The following is a 17,136-nucleotide window of genomic DNA, read 5'->3' on the forward strand; positions in this document are numbered from 1 at the left end:
GGGGATGAACATTCTTCCACACTTGAAAACAACCTTTCATGGCGATTGAATTAGAAAAATTAGATGGTAGGTATTTTAAGGGAAATATTTTCTTGGGTCACATACTCGTATTTTTTGGGATTCTCGGGTTTCAATCGGATATATTTTATATTTTCTTAAGCATATTTTGACTTATGAACACATGTTTATGGACGATACAATATTTATAAATATTAATTTACATACATTTATAATTAATATAAGAGATCAAATTATATTATCGAATTATTGAATTACCGTGATGGAAAAATAGAGCGAGTAAGAGAGAAAGGGAGAAATAAAAGAAATACTAACGTCGTGGAATTGCACTTTTAGCGAAAGTGGTTTGTCGTGAGGAGGATACCACTGCCGCGTTATCTATTTTATACAATAAAATAGTGTAATAGAACTCGCCCTACCTAACCTAAGGGGAGTTGCAAACCTCTAGTGATTCTATAACGTTTCATAGTGGTCATGGCTAATTCAAAATAATGGAAAGGATTAAGAAAATGGCGCGGTAGTCAAACGCGTTAGGGTATTATTATTATTGTTATTAGCGTGGCGCTAAGGGACCGGTCCACTGAAATAATCGAAAAAAAAAGATCAAAAATGTTTTCACAAAAATAATACCTATCTGACCACGTGAGATTCGTCGAACAAATACGTAGTATATTTATTAAATAACTACCACTGTAATGATGCCAATGATAAAATTATGTAACAAAATACAATTGATGATTAATTAAACTATACTCTTGACCTAAGTCACGCAGTTATTACTTGAAATCTAAGTCTTGGATTTTATAGACGATGGTATGACACACAAATCTGTTAAACATTATTAATATTCTCAATAATTTGTCATTTCTTATCCGCGTCCAATCATTATTGAATTTCTGATAATCATTTATTTTATTTACAGTCCCTTAATCCTTTGCTAAAAAATATTTTAAGAACCTATGTAAGACATATTATTATACAAACGTATCTACTGCGTTGCTCAGAAGATGTGTATCTTTGCTGACAGACACGAGTATTGTAAGTTTAAGAGAATATACGCTAATATGCATAGCTAATACATGCCGACTTTTTTCATTAAAAAAATTTAAGTTTACTCAAGTCCTTAAGTGTATACACCATATTGATAAATACTCAGATTTTTAAACGACAATATAATATTAAATACATAGTGTCTTGTGACGTTTCCAACTTCTATTTTCGAATACTATCGTTACCATTTTCCGCTGTAAATCGTTGAGCGGATACGTTTTAGTTTTTGAAATGATGAACGTTATAATATTTACGGTACATATCATATCCAGTTACGCATTATATCTGATTGCGATTGACGGGATTTAGCGCACAGCCGAGTGTCGTGTCGACTCTTCATCAGTATCGGTCGTCATTGTCATCGCCTCGACGGTGTATAATAATAATATATTTAAATAGATTTCCCGAGCGGCAATAAATACCGATTCGCGTGTCTTCCAGGTATTTGTCTTTCCCCGTCACACTTTCTATTTGCTACACAGCCCGAGCCCGCATTAAATTATTATTATTATATCGTTTGTACCATATACTGCACGATTATGTTATTATGTATCGTACTGAATATTTGCCGGAAGCTATCTGCCGTCACGCGTATATGTTATTATCATAACATCGTGTTATCGCGATTACACGGCGCGCTCAATGTGCGATACTCGCTATGAAATAATAATAATAATAAAAACAATACAAACATTATAATATTTATTATGCGAAATTGTAATAATATTATTTATATTATAATGTGTTTAATCGTTTAAGCAGAAGACGCCGTTCACCCGTATACCAAAGTACACCAAAATGTTCGTTCAGCAGTTGAAATGTTTGTGTAGTCTGTTTTCATATTAAAATTAGTAGAGTTTTGATAAAATATATGAGAAACGTAAGAAAATTGCAATATCTGTTCTCTTGATGGGTTGGGGGGGGGGGGTTACGATAATTTAATATTTCAGTTGTTTATGACTCATGAGTGTTGATGTGTATGATAATTTTTATACTTAGTAATACACTCAAACTGCAATTTTTCCATCTTAAAATATACTGAGTACGATTTCAAACAACGATTAAATTACAAATCAATAGGCAATTACAGTAACAAACATTTTTTACTTTTTCATTCTTGCCTTATATCGAAATATATCTCGTTCTATTTTCGATAATCATTTTTGTTTCATTATTTATTATATTTTTACATATTTATCTTTGGGTTTATTATTACGTTTTCTGTGGTAAACACAATCAAATAACATTTTATTATTTGTATTGTCATGTATTATTATTATATAGAGTATCATCACTATAATTAGTCTATACATATGAAAAATAGTCGTTTATCATTAAAGTTGCTGAGACATCTAATGACTTTGGTAATTCCATACGATAGTATAATTATTGTGACTCGTGGGACTTACCTTAAATGTGTTTCAAATGTTTTTTTCCCAAAATTACTTTTTATGGGTATTAAAATGATTTAAATTTGTTAAAATACACACATTTTGTATGAAACCATACATAATAGACCAGCGGCACCAAATACGCGGCCCGCGCTAAAATTAAATTGTACATTCTAAATTCCAAAATTCTATAATCAGCGAATAAAATGAACGTCGCTTTTTATCTTATCGTATTATTTTATTTATTTTATCTTTCTATTTTCCACACTTGTATTGATCTAAAAAATATCTTGTCTCATTTTAAACTCTTCCACTAAATTTAGTAAACAGTTGTACATTTCTACATTTTTAATTATTAATTGTCAAAAATGTATGTGACCCGCGAATAATTTTCAAAAATTACATTTGGCCCTTTCTAAAATCCTATTGAGGTCCGCTGTTTTAGACTGATAAGACAACACTTACTTTGATTTAAAATACTATTTCAATGTCAAATTAAAATTAATAATGTTTTTATATTAAAATGCGTACTATTGAACTGCATGTGACTAAGACAAAATAGTATCACTAATAACACGGTAAATACAATACAGTGTACACGATGGTTGTATTATTAAAATAGTTACTTCGGTCGTATTCACGTAAAGTTATAACTACCCTGTAGTCCACGGGTTGTGGTTATATAGTTAGATGGTAAGGTAATAATACCATGTACTACGGTATGAAATGAATTAATTTTATAATATTATTAATGCAGTCAGTACTATTTTAAAGCGCGCGAATGGCCTTAAATTGCCTATACAAGACGCCGTCTCTGAATTTATAATTTTTTCGATTTTCAAAAATAAATGATATTATTATTTATTCAGTTTTCTCATTTTTATTGTAGTTTTAATTTAAAATCGGACTTATTGCAACGGCAATAGTATATATTTTCCTTGTTATCGTTTTGTATATTATGAATTATCTGTTTAATCAAAGTACAAGCCTACGAATAAACTTACTTACAATACCTACCTAATTAATAGTTGTATTAAATTACTAAAATATTAAAATAACTCGATGAAACTGAATTACATTTAAAATATTATTAAATTAATTGAACTATTACGATGGTTACACTGTTTTTAAACAACGTTTATTATGTATGTGAGGTAACTCACTGTTTTGTTGACGTTTATGTCCACCACCGTGTGCAAAAATGTCGACAAGTCAAATGTTATTTGTGAATTTCATAAACATTTAATATTATACTACACGCATAAACCATTATGTGATCAACAAGTTGTGTGATTTTGGTTCGTAGAACAGTCACGATAACAAATTAAATAGCATGCCCCTTCTCCGCCGCCGCCATCTACACCACTAGTCGTGTATGTCGTGTACTGCGGTTGTAAGTCCTTAAGGCTAAAAGTGCACAGGGTTATCCGGGAACGGCGGTGAAAGTGTACAGATCTTAGACTTAGCCGCGGCAACAAATAAGCCGGCGGTGTATAGGTATAATGACGATGAATGAACGAACGTTGTTTTCCCCCTCGGAAATATTCGAAATATTTTTCCATTCGTTCACATTTTAATGCTCTCTCCTTCTTCTCTTCATGCGAAAAAATCGAAAACAATAGTTGATCCTCTTATTGTTATTATTACAGCGTGAAACGGTTGTATTTCTTCTTTATTTTTTAATGCCGTTGCGATCGAGAAAATGAAAAATATAATTGCATTTTAAATTGTCCACATAACGCATTACTGTCTACAAGGAAATTGGATTTTGAAACGCGCGTGCTCTGCGATTCGTGTACTGTTTGAATTTAAAACAAATTTCGGAATCATTGTAAAATAAATTTATATTTGTATAATGGTGCTGAAGATATTATGCATTTATTTAAAATTCGATTTTTTGAATTTTAATTATACTATTAAGGACCATATTTTAAAATGTCTGGTTTGATATGTTATTAGAGCGCACTATAGCGATATAATATATATGTTTTGTTTTGTATTTTGTACTGAAAATTAAATTTATACTCTATTTTCCGAAATAATACGGATTGTATTATAATAAAATATTCTATCATTATACTATAGGTATTTTTTATTAGCTATAACTCATAATTAATTTAAATTATTGTATATTGTGAGTCATATGCAAAATTATGAATGTATAATATTATAAACTGAATATAACATTTCAAATTGAATTTAAAACATGTTATATGGCAATGGCCGGTATGTAAGACTCTCTACTCTCTAGATGTAAATATTTGTGAATTTTCACTATACTTTTTAAATTTTACTATTTGAATTGTATATTGTTTGTTAATCAAAACTTTAAACGATAATGACATCTTTATGTTTTGTAATTGTAAACGATTGTTGACGATTTAAAAACAAAACAGTTTTCTATGCTTAAATTGATGAAAAAATAGTTGTCATTGATAATAATATACACCAGAGAGGTATACACATTAAGCTTGTTCAAATTTAAAAATAAATAATACCTACTCCTCGAAACGAATTTATTACGAATCGTTTTGATCTTGTGCAGTTAAAAAATGTATATCAAATTTGATTTACACAGCCCATGTAGAACTTTCGATCAAGTGCATATGTTACGTGTGTGAAACACGTGCTATGAAAAAGTGTTTATCGAAAAAAAAAAAAAAAAACAACTCCACTTTAAAAACTATAGATTTCTCTCTCTCCGTTTGAAACGTATCCCCAAGAGATCGACAAAAAAAAATGTGTCATTATTAGCTGTTCCCGTGTAACGGCCTATATTGTCACGGCTAACACGGTAGAAATAATAATTATTATTTTGCGGGTCTCTAATAACAATTAATTTTGAAAATTTAGTTTAAAAACAGATCCGCGCATATATTATAATAGATATATACACATAATAATATAATCATCGTCTCCAGATGTTGCGATAAAATTATTTACGATACTGCCGTATATACGTAGAAACACGCACGGCGATGTTCGCCCGTGTTACGCGCCGCGTGTGCTATTATAATAATATATTATGTTTGTGTTTGTCTTAAATGTATTATATTATCGCTTAACGAGGAGTAGACACGTCTTGTGATCGTGTAAGTGAATAATATTTGTACCGTTTTTGGTAGGGACGTGTAATGGCTGGAGGGATGGCACTCGCCATGCCGTCTATAGGAAAAACATTCAGTGGATTATAGTGTTACGTGCTCTTAAAAAACACACACACACAGACTGTATGGTAATAATTACTACTGCTAAAACACAACGATAATATTATATAATATTATGTAGGAAAACATGGTGTATATATATATATATATATATACAAGCGTTATTATATGTATTTGCCATATTATTATACCAGCTGCAGGCCATATAATATATGATATGATTATAATACGGTGCTGTGTACCGGATATACGAAAAGAATTTTGTAATTATTTAAGACATTATACACGGTAAGTCGGTAAATGTGTTTTCAACATTTTTTTTTTTTTTTTTTTAATTTTAATACATTATTGCACACACGCTGTTGTATGGTAACAATTTTAAATTTAACCATTTTCGATACATTTCAATAGCGAACATTATTCGTGTAATAATCAATAGTATATTTATGGCGTTTAGACTGTTTAGAGTGAATATAAGAACTACAGTATATAATAGCAGAGAAAAGCAATGACCGAAAATCTGTAATACGATTTGCTAAGGATTTACTAAATTAAATTTAGATTTATTGATTAATCTTTGCATATATTAAACATGTATTTGACCGGAGATGGCACCAGCTTTTATTTACAAGCATATTTTACACCAGATTGGTTATATACATTTTATACTTAATATTAATAATTTATTTATTTATTGTTTATTCTGTAGGTTGAAAAAATTTTCATCAAAGTAAATGAAGCTTAACGTTAATACTTCGGTATCACTTGTATGTTGTATATTATGCAATGATAAAAATTGCTATGGTAAAAAAGTGAATTGTTCAACTTACCGGGAACATTAATAATATTATCATAAATATCATAAAATATAAGCTGTCACGCTGATATTGCTGATTATTCCGTCTTATTTGCAAACCGTTATTTGTACACAATGATTTATAATTATTTAGCACATCCTTTACGGTGACTTTTTCAATGACGAAGTACGACGATTGAAATCACGTTAATAGAAGCGAGTCCGCTGATATTTTTTTAATATTTTATTGTCATATAGTTACTTTTATTATATACAAACCAGTTAAATAAGGAAAGTTAATTATTGTTTTATTTTTCTCAGTTATTGTTTACTAATTCAAAAATATAGAGTGATTATACAGTATTGAAAATGTTCATCATTATTGAAACAAAAAAAAAAAAAAAAAAAAACAATTAAGTTACACTATTAACTAATATTCAAAATTATCTAGTCAAGTTAAATTGTTACAGTAAAAATAACTTAACTATAACTTTTTAATTCGTCGACAATATGCAAGGCCTCGTAAATCACAGCATCCATACATATGGCGCGAGACGTCCTGAATAATAATTTTAACACGTCGTATAATAATTAATGTATAATAGTAACAATAACGATATGAACATTATTCCGATTTATTTTTTCCGAGTGAAAACGGACTTTCCCGTAATCGACGTATAATAATATTAATAAGTCGTCTTGCGTACAGGAAAAAAAAAAAAAAAAAAAAATCGGTGCATATAAATGCAGGAAACGAGTGGATCGGAGGTGTCAGCCGGTCCGATTCACGGAAGGCGAGGAATTCAATGGTCCGTATACCGTACGGCGCAATAACACGAACGCGCGTTTTATCGTCGGGCAGCGACGGCGAGCTGAGTTACACGCCCGACCCGTCCGCCGTAGTGGTAGTGTAACCGTTTCGCCGGTCGTGGTATTTTTTATTTTTATTATTTTTAATCAAACATTCCGACCACCCGCGACGCGGACGTGGTAATGGTGGGGGTGAAAAAAAAAATTGCAAAACACCATCGAGTAGTGGCGCGCACACACACGCACACACGCGCATACACACGTACTCACGCGTATGGAAGTAAATATCGTTGCAGTGATAATAACATTATGCGGCGGAATAGTTATTAGACCGCGCGTATAATATAATAACTCTGTCGAAAATTTAACAGTTCGTGCACCCCGCGGCCCACCATATTACCTATACCTATTTTAGGTGGTAGGGGGGGTGGTGTGCCGGAGATGTATTCGTAACTATGATGACCGGCACTGGGGCTGGGTGTACGAGTGTTTTTCAGCCGAAATACATAGTTTTTTTTTTCACTCAATCGTAATACGACTATGGATTTTTATGTTATTTTCATTTATCGTATAGTCGTGTGTATTGTTTATACGTATTTTACAAGTACAATTAATGTTTTAATACGTTAATTTATTAATGTACACTCCTTACAGATAACGTATTCAAGTTCTGTATGTCGAGCAATAGGCCATTTACTTAAATACGAACGCAAAATTTTTTTTAAATTTTCATTTTAGATATGACGAAATTTTTAATTTCACAAACCCAAATTTATGAGCAGTTAGCTGTCCTGAAAAATTACCACCGAAGATAGAATCAAAATTAATTCTAAAAAGTCCGATATTTTTCAATTAAAGAATTTGAAGATTTCAGTTCCATTTATTTGAAAGTATCGAAATTACCGAGTGTTCCTTATAATTTAAGAGTTGTTTAGAGTTAAAATCAAGGTTAGGTTTCTTTTCGGTTGGTCCCGGGATTTCAATAATTTGTTTTACTTATTGTAATATTCTTAGTTATTATAACATCTCAATAGAAATCATATTTATTAGAATAGAGCGTAATAATAACTATATTGTAATTTATACGCGATGATTGCTTACTCGCTAATTTTCTATTTTTATTTTTCAGCTAACCCGACTATAGCTTTTAGCCGCCAAAGGTCCACAATTATTACATAATTATCGTATTTCGCACACGACCTCATCGTTTAGAATTTCAACGGAGGCGGTGGACTTTTTTTCGCAGTTGCGGCATTCGGATCTTGTCCACAGGCTGCGCATAATTGTCGATAATTGAGATTATTGCGAGCACAACAATTATTTAATACGATTATATTCGGAGATTCCGTATCGTAGCCGGAAGATGATGCACGCCAATCGCCAGTGGCCCTTTCAGCGATCCGGCAGCAACGGAAACGGCATCGTCTACGGCGTCGACTATAACCACGACGACGGCGGAGGCGCGGACGACGATGACGACGCTGCCGAGGAGTTTGGAGATTTTGGTGGCGATCAGACCGCGTCCGGTAGACGGTACTTGACCGTACAGCCGAAACAGTGGTGCACGTCGTACGTGGCCGCCAATCGACAACATTACGTGAGTATACTGCAATCGTGTACAATATCATATATTATTTCGTACAATTAATATCATATAAAATACTTAAGACGTATAACAATATGCAATGATCATAGGCGTACACGGGGGGGACTTAGGAGGGCTTAGCCTCCCTACATTTTTTTAAAGTTTTTCAAGAAATTTAAGGTTATTTATTATAAAAAATTATAAAATGTAAAACAGTTCCTAATCAGGATATCCGATAGCCGATAGGTATGTGTGATGTGAACATTTAAGCTTTATGTATGGACTTTGTATTGTAAATGTATAATAAAATTAAAATGATTGAGCTACCTATACGTTAATATTTTATAACGATATAAAGTTATGTATTATACGCCTTTAAATAAATAATTTTTAAATTTTTATATACATCTTATATAAAATTGTAAAATTTATATGTAGTGGTTGCGGGAGGTGTAAGCCCTCCGCGGGCCTGTTCTATGTTTATAATTTTAGCCCCCCTTCTAACAAGTTAAGTTTACGCTTATAGTAATGATGTGGAATTTACAGGTAAAAATGTATTGATAAATCTACTGGTAAAATGTGTGTAAATTATGTAGTTTTCATTACACACTTCATTCTTTTCCAGTCATTCGTATTGGATATTAAGTTATAAAATTTAAACCGCGTATAAAAAATAATAATAACGATATTATTGATTACGTGTGTTTAATATACAGTGTTTCGGATTTCAATTAAAATGTTTAAATATAGTTTATCTGTATTGTCTTAAAAACTACTAAGGTAGTACATTAGCTTGTACCTACCCAAATTACAGTTATTGCGCTTTTAAAAAAAATTTATACACGAGGTCATGCGATTTTAATAACAATGAAAAAAAAACTAAGCTAATAATAGAACCATAAAATTCACCAAGCTCGCGTCTCTAGTAAGTACTCGGTATGTGCGCTGGATTTTTTTTTTCAGGGTGTAAAGAATAATTGAAATATTCGATACGAGAACGGGCTACCTCCGTATTAAGAAATTGTTCAGGAGGCATACAGTAATACCAGGTTTTATTGCTTTGAACTCTGTTTACTAGACATACCATTTTTTATGATATTAGCTTATATAACAAATGAAGATGTCCGGTTATTCAACCGAAAGGCAGACGACAGACAATATTATTTATGAAAAACGTACATTTTGAGAAAATGTGAAAATGGCCGGTTTTTGCACGGGGCCTTTCAATTAAATAGCAGGTGTTCCTCGACTTGAGATATGTAAAGCCATATGGGATAATTATCGATTAGTGATTTATTTTTTCGTTCTTAGTAAAGTTAATCGTTTTCATGTAACACAATGTGTTATTTCCTACAATTAATAATTATGAACAATAAACATATTCGTGAACAGATCAAACATTTAAAGTATGAATATGTAGAATTTTCGCAGGACACGCACGTCTACGACAATAATAAGTGTACGCAAACAATACAATAAATCGTACTATAACTACACGCGTTTTATGTTTTACACATTTCTATTCGTTCTACCACGATCTGTTGGGCTATCGTATTCGGCGAAGTGAAATGATTGAATCACAACTATACTACAATTTTTACGGCTGGACAATATTATATTTTCGAACAATACAGTAATTCAATTTGACAATATATTGGTATGATTATCATAGATATGCATTGCTCGTTTCGTCACGCGTTTCGTTCGGTATCGAATGCCGTTAAAATTCCGTCATACCGTGATAATAACGTATACGCATACATATTATACACAGTGCAGTGATTATACGGAGAAAAGCAATAAAACTACGAAAAAAAAAAAAAAAAGAGACCAAAAATTAATTTCGTGCGGCTGTTTAATTCGCGCGCGTCGTCCGTTGCCTGCCCTCCCCCCCCACCCCCCGCGAGACTATGACTGTACGATGACGACGGTTTAATTAAAAAAAAAAATACGACGACGACGACGACGACAATAAAAAGACCGACTATACTGCTGTACGCCGCTATACTATAAACGGTATGATATAAACACTGGTACAGAGACGTCCCTCGGACGGAGGGGTGGTGGTGCTCTCGTCGCTCGCCGAGGGTGTATTATATATACAGGGCGGTCGTCTCGACTGTGAATTTGGAAGAAACTTTGTTTGCACACCACCGTTTTCATACAATTATACGAGCGCGCATTATGGCGTATGGAGTTTCGTCAATTTTTTTTTTCCAATTCCATTGTAATTAATATCGACTGGCGACGCGTATTCCGAATTCTGTTGAGACGTAATTATTATTCATTCACAGCGCGGGATCGAACCGTTTCGCCGGCTCCCCGTGAATTATATTATTAATGATGACCCGTGAACAAAATATACATTTTGTATTCATGTTATTGTATAGTTTTATTGTATGAAATTATATGATACTCTGATACCTTTAAACGCGATGCAAAATATCTACTAAAATGAGTTGAAATAACGAAATAATCAATGACCATTGTCGCTCGTCACAAACGTTTGGCTTAACTCGGAGAGGCTCTTCGAGATCTTATCGAACGCTCATAATTCTCGAATTGTCTTTTTATCTGCTAATTTCAGTTGCACATACTTCGGAGCAACAAATCGAAAATGATTAACCATTATATGAGTGTTTATAATCATTTTATATGAAATTTGTATCGGAGTCATCCCACTTAATCGTATCGTATATATTTTGATGTCCACATAAATAAAAAAAAAACTATAATGATCCCGTTTATCTATAAGGCTTATTTAAATACACCGAAAAAATAAAAATATATATCGTAATTCTACCTGTAGGAGTAAGTCATGGTTGAAACTTCTGTGGATAAGACGCCTGAATTAAAAACATAAAAAAAAAAACACATATCGATTATTAATCGCTAAAAAAACTTGTATTACAAAATGTTATTTTGTTTGCCTCGTGAAATTATAAAATTTGGTGTGTAAAATTAACAATACACAATTTCGATAATGTTTGAATACAATATTATTAACATATTATCTCTATAGTTTAATGAGTTTATAAATACGTATGGTTCAAAATAACAAATTACCGTCGACAAAACGATAGTATAATACAAAGCTTCCAAAGCGCTCACCTAATAATAATCATAATACATAGCAATACCTGCGGTCGTGTGTTGTTCTTTCTCGGCTTGGTTTTTTTCTTTACGATTTCGGTTTCGTCATTGTGGTCGTGATTGCTTGCACCACCGCCGCCGCACTGTAATATCGCAATAGTTATGCGCAATACCCGCGTGTGAGTGCGCGTGTTTTATTATTTTAAACAGTTTGAACGAAAAAAATCGAGACAAATAGAGAGAAAGAGAGAGAGAGTGAGAGAGACACACACACTCACACATGCACACGTCGAAATAGAAACAGAAACAGAGTGAGTGAGATAGAAAAACAGAGAGCGGTGTAAAGGACAGTGAACGAATAATCTGAGCGTGTGTAATATAGGAAAACGGAAAAAAAAAGACCGACTACCGTTTTTTTTTCTGTTTAGTGTTTAATCACCGCGTATTACCAGGAATTCCCGCGTATTCCGAACGTGCTCGGAAACGGCGTGTTAACTCGAAATATATAATATATGTTATTTATATAGCACGTTCGGGACACGCGTTTATTTTAATATTATACACAACAGAAGTTAAATTATAACAATATCATATTATGGCTATATTTTTGTATTATTCTAATAAATGTATAATCAGAGCCGTGCCGTCAAGATTTGGTGCCCAGGACAAAATTAAAAAAATCAAAAATATTCGCCCCCTATTTTATTTATCATTATGCATTTAAATTGTTTTGGCGCCCCTTTAAACTATGCCCCCTAGGTCCCCTCCCCCACGGCACGGCCCGTGTATAATATCGTCGTTGACGATTTTCGCAAGACGATTTGAAGTCGTGGTAAAGGTGCATATTGAAACAAGTGGTGTGTGGCGATTCCCCCGCTGTCTTAGGCTATGTTTCAAGAAAAAAAAGAAGTAACGATTAAAGTGGGCCGACGACTTTGTATTGAAATCGTTTATAGACTTATAGTTAAATAACTTCCGAACACGCTACTAAAAATACGATACGCGTGTGGACGCTACAATAATCTCGTGTACACCGCAGTACACCACGGAGTCTTCTAAATATAACTTAACATCATCGATGGAGGTCACGGTTTTCGTTAAAACAGAATTCGGATCACACTGCGCAGTACATCTGTAAAATAGCGTAATTTTGTAAACAGGCGTGATCTGCTTGTCTTTATTATTATTTTTAACCGTTCTGAGTAAAATTTAAACCAATATCCATGCCAATGTGCCAACCTAATTATGTTGTATGTGTGATATTATAAATTACATGTATACATAAAATTAAAAAAAAAAAAAAAAATAAGGAGGCAAAGGCTCTTGGTACCGTCCTGTTAGCGTCCTTGATTTGAGTTAGGTTACTATCATATTTATAGGAATGCTGGATCTTTATAAAGCCTTTTGTGTTATTGTTCTATTATTGTTCGTTAATATAACAACCGCAAGCAGATTCAAAGGATGCATTTTAAATTAATATTTGCTTTTTTTAAGTTAAAGAAACTGTTAACTTATTATTATGATTATACCTTTATTTTTTAAATATCTCTCTTTTTACTTTTAGTAAAAAGAAGTACTTTTTTTTTCTTTAAATAAACAGTAGGTGCCTATGAAGTATTATTAGATTTACGTATAAAAAATCGTATTATATGTATATTACATTTAACTCTGTCCTCGTGATTTATTTATAACTATTATGCCACTGACCTTGTACACAACAGTGGTATTTGCGATCACACCTACATACAAAAATACCATTATCCATGGTCATGGGAAAGGGCTCGTGGGTTTACAGGGCTTAAGCACTCCAAAATAGAATTATTCATTTTTCCGAAATAATCCTCGGCAATAATTTTATTCGTCAATTCAACCGCTGTAGGTATCGATACCGGTATAATAATATTATGTATATCGCGCGCGACGAAGGTGGTACAGACGCGGCTTTGTGATGCATTATTATGTAATAATAGCCGTGCGTTAGTCCACCCTCCGGGCAATTATAAGGGGAAAAAAAATTGTTGTACATTTCCGCGATGCGCACGTAAAGTTTGTTTTTTTACACACTCGATGGGCCCAACAACAGACAAACACAAATTAAAAATTCCTCTTCAAAAGATTCGTCCTCTGATGATTTTTTTCTATTCTGTTTTTCACTCGCGTTCTACTCTAAAGAGCAACAAGCTATTTGTATGTGTGTACGTACACGCATGTATATGTATGAATAAAAAAAAAAAAAAAATCCTCCGTTTGCCCTTTGAACGCGAAACGATAATAATATCGCCGCCGTCGTTTTTCATTCTATGCTTTTATCCCCAAACACAAAGGTATATAACACGCACACAAACACAATATATAAGAAGAAGGACTGGGTCGGGACGGCTTATTGAATTTATTATTGCGTACGACGGGGGCTCAGAGACCACTGACTATATATATATAGTGAGTATATATGCGCTACGAGGCCAATAAATAATAATGATAATAATAATAATACGATGACGACGACGATGACGACGTCGAGTGTGCGTTTATGCGATTCGTTTAATAAATTACGCACGCAAGTGACTTATAATACAAAATCATATACTTCTTATTTTCATCATTATTATTATTGTTTTATTTTATATAATATTATTATGATGTGTGTTTGCCAAAATCAGTAAAACGCGCGTCGTTTAATGCGGAAACGCCATCGACGGGATTAATATTTACCTATACGGTATATTTATTTATATATTATTAGAGACTATATTTACTGTACATGGGTCTTGAATGTGATATAACATATGTGCCGTTTTTTTTTTTCGTTGTTCAGACAGAGTGTTAATTTCATCGTATTCTGAAATAGATTAGTCATTATTTTTTCATAACGTGTTTCAGTTTACTTACGTATTTATAACAATTATGAGTGATTGGTTGAGTGGCAGTTAAATAAATACTTTGGTACGAATCCAATGAACAATCAAAGAAAAAATAATAAACTCTTTCCTATTACAATAGTTCCTCCCCCCCTTTTAAATCGAGGTCCGTGCCTTTGATACATAGTATAAATATCATAAAATAAAAATATATGATGTATCGCTATGTGCACAAGTATAAGTAGGTATATAGACCTCGTGTTTGCGGTAAACTATATAGGTGTATTTATATATATATATATATATATATAAAAAAAACCAACCACTCTTTATACTACTCCGCTCGACCGCAGCCGATTTATTAGACAACTTTTTCAATATACAAACACTGTAAAGGTTTATATATTATTATTATTATTATTATTATTTACTTACTCTCTCTCTCTCTCTCTCTCTCGGATTCATTTGAAAAAAAAAAAACTTAAGCCTCTTTGGAAACTTTTATGCGCGCGTGCGAATACGCGTACATCTATCGGGCCCTATACACTGTGTGTGCGTATACGAGACGGAACCGTCGGCGGTCATCTCGATCGGCGTTTCGTCTCGGCATCGATTTACAAAACAAAATTACCATCCGCCCGACGTTTCCTAAACGTTAGTAGCTACGCAGTATAATATGTGCACACAAAATAAAGCACGTATTTTAACCGTACGACGTGAACCTTCGAAAACGCAATATAAGCGAAAGAGATATCAACGTCAACGTCAATGATCATATTATACAATATGATATTGTTGTAGGTATATTAAAATTTGAAATATTATGGACATCATTGTTTGCGGCAAAATATAATGTATACATATTTTATAAAACGATATTATACAATAATGTGTTGCATGGACATAGTTAAATATATCATTCAATTGTTTACGAAAGGGCTTAAGTCTAAAAAGTAATACTTCGAAAAATGTCAAAAAATATAACATATTATATTGCGTCTTAACATACAAATATTATTTATCCGGGTGCACATTCACGACGTACTTATAAGGGAATGTTCATTTTTTTTTCTTTTTTATTTTTACCATTTATTAATGTTCATTAGGCCATAGGTATATTATATATCGTTGTTTTTACACTCTTCAGTTTACGGAAAAGATAAAAAATTCGCGGCATGCGTGCCTAAGGTGGCGATGGCGCGCTAAAAGATTTTGACGTGTGAAAAATTAAAATATTTTCACAAACCAAATATCAACGAATTGGCATCAAGAATTATATATATAAAAAAAAAAAATAAAAATAATGTTATTATGATATGTACCTTAATTAACCTTTTTTTATAATAATATAATATATTAATTATTCAATAAAATTATGATCATTTTTTTTTACAATATAGAATATCATATGTATAATACTTTCCACGATACGCTTAAAAAAAGTTAATTTTTGACACGTAGCGTTTAAACTTTAAAATACTGCTTTATAGTAATTATTATCTACATTCAACATATCTTGATTATTTGGTAATGGCTATTAAAGATTAAGGATAATTAATAATTATTAAATAACCATATCCTGCACATAATAAAAAATATTATAATATAAATGAAAAAAATCATTTTAAAAAATCTATTTGATTTGTTTCGAAACTGAAAGTTTCGGGATCAAATCTTTTCGAAACTCTTTAAGTTGTTTTTATTTTTTTTAAATATATTCGATAAGTAAGATATAATTTTTGATAAATTTAAATGTATCCATAGCTGTTTATTAATTTAAAAAAATAATGTTATCACGTTAATAATTCTATATTAATATATATAAATATAATAATATCTTAATATTATTAATATTTATTATTTTCTTTTTATTTCATCACAATTTAAACGCCAAACGAAAGACATAAAAATCTAAAAATCTAAATCTAACAGTACAGCTATTGTTTATTTATCTATACTTTAAATTGAGCTTGCATGGAAATCTATTCACTGCTAGGTATGTAGTAATGATCATTGATCATCGTCAAATTAAGATAATTTATAATCGTTTTCTAAAGTAGTTAAAAAATGATTTCAGAATTAAATATTCATATTATTATTTTTTTTCCTTAGGAAGGGGGGAATTATGCTTTTTTAAGTTTCTAAATGTTTAGGTATATAATTTAAAAAAAATGTATATTAAACATATTAAACAGATATAGATACAATCGTTACGTAGCGTATTATAAGACCTCGTGCATCCACAATACTCATCGATACTATAATAACTAATAAGTATCTTTTATCTTTTACCCCATTAACATTTTTTAACAATAATCGTCTGTAGGGAAAATAACGCACAGGTTGATGTTGAGTTTTTGGACGTGAG

At 31.9% G+C, this 17,136-nt stretch overlaps 1 protein-coding gene across 2 annotated transcripts in view; it reads left to right on the forward strand.

The window, feature by feature from the left end:
- The window catches only part of LOC113558815 (zeta-sarcoglycan), a 129,324-nt gene that overhangs the window by 19,286 nt on the left and 92,902 nt on the right, over positions 1 to 17,136 (forward strand). For both annotated transcript variants that reach the window (XM_026964369.1, XM_026964368.1), the window contains exon 2: positions 8,362 to 8,829. In XM_026964369.1, coding sequence (XP_026820170.1) covers positions 8,596 to 8,829 — 234 coding nt within the window. In that variant the 5' untranslated portion in view covers positions 8,362 to 8,595. The remainder of the gene's footprint in view (positions 1 to 8,361; positions 8,830 to 17,136) is intronic.

The sequence above is a fragment of the Rhopalosiphum maidis genome, chromosome 3, assembly GCF_003676215.2.
Source record: "Rhopalosiphum maidis isolate BTI-1 chromosome 3, ASM367621v3, whole genome shotgun sequence".
NCBI classification, from domain to species: Eukaryota; Metazoa; Arthropoda; class Insecta; order Hemiptera; family Aphididae; genus Rhopalosiphum; species Rhopalosiphum maidis.